Genomic DNA, 6,937 nt, shown 5'->3' with positions numbered 1-6,937 from the left:
ACCTGCCGCAGAAAGCCAGTCATAGAGTTCAGCATTCAGCCCAGGAAGACAAAGTTTGAAGGTTCATCCAAGAAGAAGATGAGTTTCCAAGAAAGAAAGGAAAATTTCCAGTTTTGTAGGTGTGCGTGTGTATACAGGCCTACATATGTGGATGAGGTGGAATCGATTCCACTGCAATCGGTTTTTTGGATTTTGTATGTGAAGAGAATTCCTAGGTACAAAGATATGGGGCTCTCTGGGGCATGGGGGCTCTCTATGGTGACAACTGCTCTGGCCCAAAGGCGCTAGATGTGGACTCTGTAAAGACCTGGCTTGAATGAAAGCAATTTTCTCCAGAAAAATTTTATTGGCATTGAGATGTAAAGGGTGAATATAAGCTACTTAGGGAGTCCCTGGGTGGTGAAAACTATTAGCACTTTCTGCTAGCTGAAAGCTTGGCATTTAGAACCTACACAGAGGTGCCTCGGGAAACTGGCCTGGTGATCTCCTTCTGAATGATCAAAGCCTTGAAAACCCTACGGAGCAATTTTACTCTGCACACATTTGGTTGCCATGAATCAGAATTCATTCGACGGCAACTAACAACAGCAAGAACAACATAAGCTATTGACTGGACCTCTTCTGAGCACTTAGCATGTGCTGGCAACTGCTGTGCATGCTTTACGTTTATTAAGTCATTTAGCTGTTAGAGCAACAACTCTGGGAGGAGGATGCCATTACAGTCCCATAGATACAGATGGGGACCTGACATGTAACTTGCCTGGGATCACGAAGCCTCTGGACGCCAGCTCCTGATTAGATCCCAGGTAGTCAGGCTTTGAGGTTCAACGTCTTATACATGAATGAGCCCTGGTGGTGTAACAATTAACTACTCGACTGCTAACCAACAGGTGGGCAGTGCGAACTCACCAACCACTGGTCTGGAGAAAGATGCTGCAATTGCTCCCATAAAGATTACGAGTTCATAGGGAGAAATACCAGCATGTAAAAACTCATTGCAGTGGAGTCAATTCCAATTTATATAGTGGAAACCCTGGTGGCCTAGTGGTTAAGAGCTACAGCTGCTAACCAAAAGCTTGGCAGTTCAAATCCACCAGCTGCTCCTTGGAAATCCTATGGGGCAGTTCTACTCTGTCCTATAGAGTCACTATGAGTCAGAATTGACTCGACAGCAATGGGTTTGGTTTGTTTTATAGGACATAGTAGAAATGTACCACAGGGTTTCCTAGGCTGTAATCTTTATGGGAGCAGACAGACACATCTTTCTCCCTCAGAGCAGCTGGTGGGTTGGAAGCACTCACCTTCTGTTAGCAGTGGAGCACTTAGTCACTGCACCATGGTGAGGGTCACTATTGAGAGTAAAGTAAGGTGTAACTGAGCAGATTAGCGTTTTAGAAGGCTCTCGGGAAGCCTTGTGATAAATGGATTAGGAAAAGGCAAGACTGTGTTCTGTTTTCTCCCGTGGCGTTTTTCTGGATTCATCTTTGACTCCTTTATTTACTGGAATGGCGAGGATAATCTGATCAGCCAAGCGAGGCTAACAAAACCCATTTCTGTCAGTTCAATTCTGATTCATAACGACAGTATATGGCAGAGTAGAACTGCCCCTTAGTGTTTCCAAGTAGTGACTAGTAGATTCAAACTACTGATCTTTGGCTGGCAGCTGAGCTCTTAACCAGTGTGATATCAGGGCTCCAGTGAAGCTGACAAGAGGTGTGAAATGGCAGATGCTGACTTCACTGACTAAAATTGGGAGTTTTCCCTCTTTTTCTGTGCTCTGAGACATTTCGTGTAAGAGTAGAGCTCTTTCTTAAATGTCTGAAATTTACCCATGAAGCTATCTGGGCTAGAAATTTTTGTTTGGTTGGTTTTAATTATGTCAGTGATGTCACTAATTATATATCTCTTCTATTCCTACCTTGCAGCCTTTAAGCATCCACCAGTTGTTGCCACGTCCTCAGTCTTACAAGCCAGCAGAAGCTGAGTCCTCCAAATTGAACCTGAGAAATCTTGCCAATCATGGCTTTAGATCTCAGAACACCCTTTCGATGTGAACCATCCAGGAATGCTCCCAGGTTAGAAAATCTAGAGTTTGAGCCTACACAAGGACCTGATGTCCAGAAGCCAGAGAGGATCTCTGGGCTCCAGGGCACTCCACTCAATATATATCAGTACAGCAATAACTCGTATGCAAAGCAGGAACTGCAAAGACTGCAGAAGTTATTTGACTTGTGGCTGCAGCCAGAGAAATACAGCAAGGAGGAAATGATTTCCCAATTGGTCCTGGAGCAGTTTATGATGAATGAACAGTGCAGAAATAGGTCCAATTTGAAAGAAAAATGGGATTCTAGTGGCAGAAACCTGCAGAAGTTCCCGGAAGACCTGACTGATGATTTCATGGAGCCACCTGCCTATGTGAGTACAGGGGTTCTGACCTCAGGGCAGAGGGGAGTGAGGAATAGGTACGGGAAGGCAGAGTTGCCTGGAAGCAGAGAAAGAAGGCTTACTGTAGAAACAGTTATTAGCCAGGTCATACCCTCCCACCACTCCTCCTCACCAAGGAGCATCTCCTCCTCCTCCTAAGTTAGTGAGAACAAAACAGAAGGTGTTTGTGTTTATTCTGAGGGACATATAGGAGCCAAACCTACTGCTTGGTTGGTTGATCTAATTATTTAATTTTAGCTCCAGAGGTGGTAGGGGAGCTCTCTGGGAGATTGATATTAGCCCAGAGACCACAAGGATGAGGAAGAAATGCCTTGACAAGAATTAGTTTTTCCCTTAGGGAGCCTTCTTGTCATTTTTATTAATCAGGAAGACATACCAAAGAGACAATTATCATGAAATTTTACACCATTAATGATAAGAGGAAGACAGGGAGGTGTGGGCACCCCCAGTAGAGGGATCCTGCAGAGAACTGACAAGAACATTTCCCACAACAGCCTCTGTCACACAATAGACATCCATAGGACATTGACCAAGGTTTGTTTACAGGTCCACATCTGCATGCAGGGACAGGAAGCCCTCTGTTCTGAGAATATGCCCTTAAAAGACATCATTGTTCATCTCACAAAACAGTTGTCAGCAGGGACCCCAATAGGAGAAAACATGGAGACCCCCTTCCAGACACCCCAAGATCCTCCCATGCAAACAGGTAAGTAAGGGGAATCTCTGTATACCAGGGGAATGTTCCGTGTGGGTAATTCTGGGATGCAAATTCATGAAGTTTTATTTTATTTTTACAGGAGGTGAAGATAAAGAAGACAGCAGCAAACTTTCTTTGAAAACTACACAAGTAAATAATAGTATCACTAGTGGAGGCAATCAAGTACTTTCTCTACAAATTATCCAGGAAGAGAATTGTCCCAAACCTGAGGAGGCACATGCTTGTTGGGACAACCCAGAAAGCTCCAGAAGAGCAGGGCTAGGCACCTCCGGGTCCCAGGAAAAGGCCTTGGGAGGACCCTTTCATCAAGATGTCCCTGTGGAGTTGGAACAAGGATTTATATCCAGACCAGACCCAACCACCCCTGAGTCTGCCCCTGCCCTCCAGAGCAAGGAGGAAAAATCTCCAGGTAGGAGATACCAAGAAAGATTTCATGAAACCCCAAAACCATACAGATGTGAGGACTGTCCCAAGATCTTCAAATATTTCTCTCAGTTAGAAGCCCACCAGAGAAGACACAGGAACAAGAGGCCGTTTGTTTGTGCTGAGTGCCACAAAGGCTTCTTCCAGATGTCAGACCTGCGCGTGCACCAGATGATTCACAGGAGAGAGAAACCCTTCCCTTGCAGCATGTGTGACAAGTCCTTCAGTCACAGAAGCAATCTGCAGGCTCACGAGAGAATTCACACGGGAGAGAAGCCCTGTGTGTGTTCCATTTGCAGGAAAAGCTACCGTCAGTCATCCACGTACCACCGCCATGTGAAGACTCACCAGAAGGTTAATCTCAAAATGGCTCCTAACACAACAGAAGCTTCCTAACCTACTGCCCCACCATTATATATATATATATATATATATATATATATATATATATATATATATATTCCCCGCCGCCGATGGTATTACGGACTTAGAACACGTCACGTAATTTCCTTGGATGCATCCCAAGTGCCTAGAAAAGTGGCTGACACATTCCAAATGACCAAAAAATATCCATTGAATACATGAAGGAATGTGCCCCACATGAGAAGGCAACAAGTCCCAACCCTCCACCACTACCACCACGGAGGAGACAAACACTGGCTCGCAGTGGCCAAGTAGGGCTTTCCATGCTAGCTCCCCTGTCCTCCTGCCACATCCTTTGACTTTAGTGCAAACACAGGAAGCCTTAAAAAGTGAAGAGCAGAGATGGAACCTCGGCAGCAGGCCTGAGTTAATAAAAGGGGGACCCTTATAATGATATTATGGTTTTATAAATTCATATTAATAGCCAAACTGAACCTGAAGATGATTATGTAATTGGTGACTGAAATGTCAGAATGCAATTTTAGATGTCAGAAAAGCCATGTTTTTTTTTAATTAATTTCATCCAAAGATGAAGGGGGACAAGGGTGGCTAACTGGTTTGAAAGGGTAGTTTGGAGAAAAAGAAGAGGTTCAGTGCAGAGCTGGAGCAAAGGCGCACATGCTGGTAGGTTATTTGGGACGCATCACTGAGCTGGTTTCAGCTAGGAAAATTGAGGTTCAATCCCATTGGTAACCTAGACTGTGCCATGGAGAACGGGCCCAAGTGGTGGAAGGAGGGCTGTTCTACAGTGTAAATTGCAACACTTCTCTGATTCCCCCCACTGCAACACTAAAGCAGATTATCTGGTTGCAATTAAAAAAAAAAAAAAAACAGTTGCCCTGGAATCCACTCTGATTCACGGTGACCCCTTGTGTATCAGAATAGAACTATGCTCCATAGGATTTCCACTGGCCAATTTTTGGAAGTAGATTGTCAAGCCTTCCAAGGACAGACTCCAACCTCCAACTGTTCCTGCTTTAACTGTTTGTACCAACCAGGGACTCCTATCTGGCCAAAAAAATGTTCCATTATGTGGAAAAGCCCGTTTATTCATCCTCTTTTCTTGGTTGCCTCTGGATGTTTGCTGTTGTGAACATACTTGTACGTGCCTCCTTGTATGTATGAAGGAGAGATTTTCTTTGGAAAGACATTCGTGAAGTGGGGACACACTTTTCCAAAGTGCTTTTACTTATTACAACACCATTAAGCAAAAAAACCAAACCCACTGCCATTGAGTCAATTCCGACTGATAGTGACCCTATAAAACAGAGTAGAACTGCCCCATAGAGTTTCCGAAGAGCGCCTGGCGGATTTGAACTGCTAAACTCTTGGTTAGCAGCTGTAGCACCTAACCACTATGCCACCAGGGTTTCCACAACACCATTAGCAACATAAAAGTCCTGAATTCCCATGGCTTTTTCAACACTCAGTATTATGACTGGACTGACTTTAATACCCAGACCCTCGTACAGTTTAATGTGGGTCAGCGGGTAGGATAAAAGCGTAAATAAAGGTCTTTCTCTCCCCACCCTCTTCAGAGGCAATATGCTTGGATATTGCAGCTTAAATCCCTGTATTGTAGGTTAAATTCCTGCATCACAGGTCTCCCGGACACTATGACAGCCTGTCAGACACTGTTGGTGCTCCGTGTGTGTCAGAGTACAAATGAGCTCCTTAAGATAGCCTTGGCTGTAATCTTTATGGAAGCAGCTGGCCAAGCCTTTCTTCATCTGTGCTACAGGGGGTGAGTTCCAACTGCTAACCTGTCTGTTAGTAGCTGAAAGCAAATAGTTTGCACCAAACAGAGACCTGCATGGTGCCATACAACTAATCAGATTACAAATATGCAACATGAGGGTCCTGTCAATACCTAGCACCAGATATCAGGAATACATAGCTTTCCCCCAGGAAACTTCCTTGTACATGTCCTAGGGTAAAAACACCACAAAGTCACAATAAAACAAAAAGAAAAGTTTTATTTGGCACTTTATGGCTCAAAGAGGCAAAAGTGGAAAATGGACAAGCCTGCTACCAGTGTCATCATATCTGCCTGAGTACGAGAAATGTTACAGAATCATCAGAATATATGAACATACATTAACATCATCAAATGGTTAAAATCATTGGAAGCTTCACCTTTTCACAGATTGGCTAAAAACTGCTAAATCACCATGATTCTACATTTTGAATTATTTTTCTTGTAATCGTTGCTACTTGTGATGGTTAAGATTGTGTGACAACTTGGCTGGGCCATGATTCTCAGTGTTTTGGCAGTTGTATAATGTTGGATCACCTCCCTGTTGAAATTTGATACGTGATCACCCCCATGATGGAATCTGCTGAGTGGTACCTGCAGAGGTGGGGCCCGTGGCAGCTCACCACCCCCTCAGCTTTTATCTCTCCGTCCTGCTCTGCCTACTTCCTTCCTGCTTGTTTTGCCAGGACTTTTGCTTGTTCTAGATCCTGCAGCTGGCTCCTGTTCCTCTGACTTGGGACTTAAGCTAGCAGCTTGCCTGCGATCGTGAGATTCGTAGATCTTCACAGCCTGCTACAGCCCTGCTCTCCAGCCTGCCAACCTTAGGTTTGCCAGCCCCTGCAGCTGTGTGAATCAGGAGAATCTCTTTCCTGCCCGACGGACTTGGGAAGTTACCCAGCCTGTAAAAAACACATGAGCCATTTCCTTGATATAAATATCTGTCTTTGTCTCTACATACATAGTTACGCTTTACTGGTTTTGCTTCTCCAGAGAACCCAGCCTAAGACAGTTGGTTCCGAGAATGGTTCTAGAGAAACAAAATTGTAAGGATGAATTTTCTAAATTGGCTCTCAGGTCCAGTTAATCTTAAAGATGTTGATGACTCTGGTTCCAGTAGTAAAAAGGGCACTGCTAACTCATGGTGTGAGGTGGCAATTCAAATATGCTACATA

At 44.4% G+C, this 6,937-nt stretch overlaps 1 protein-coding gene across 1 annotated transcript; it reads left to right on the top strand.

The window, feature by feature from the left end:
- The first annotated feature begins 1,995 nt into the window (after positions 1-1,995).
- On the top strand, positions 1,996-3,982 carry LOC100663013 (zinc finger and SCAN domain-containing protein 4-like). The gene is made up of 3 exons (XM_003406229.3): positions 1,996-2,415; positions 2,992-3,151; positions 3,246-3,982. The coding sequence occupies exons 1-3, from the start codon at positions 2,020-2,022 to the stop codon at positions 3,980-3,982; spliced, it is 1,293 nt and encodes a 430-aa protein (XP_003406277.1). The 5' UTR covers positions 1,996-2,019.
- Positions 3,983-6,937: the final 2,955 nt, after the last annotated feature.

The sequence above is a fragment of the Loxodonta africana genome, chromosome 11, assembly GCF_030014295.1.
Source record: "Loxodonta africana isolate mLoxAfr1 chromosome 11, mLoxAfr1.hap2, whole genome shotgun sequence".
In the NCBI taxonomy this organism is placed as follows: Eukaryota; Metazoa; Chordata; class Mammalia; order Proboscidea; family Elephantidae; genus Loxodonta; species Loxodonta africana.
Note: the sequence above shows the minus strand (reverse complement) of the source record. Positions and strands in the feature narration are given on the sequence as shown.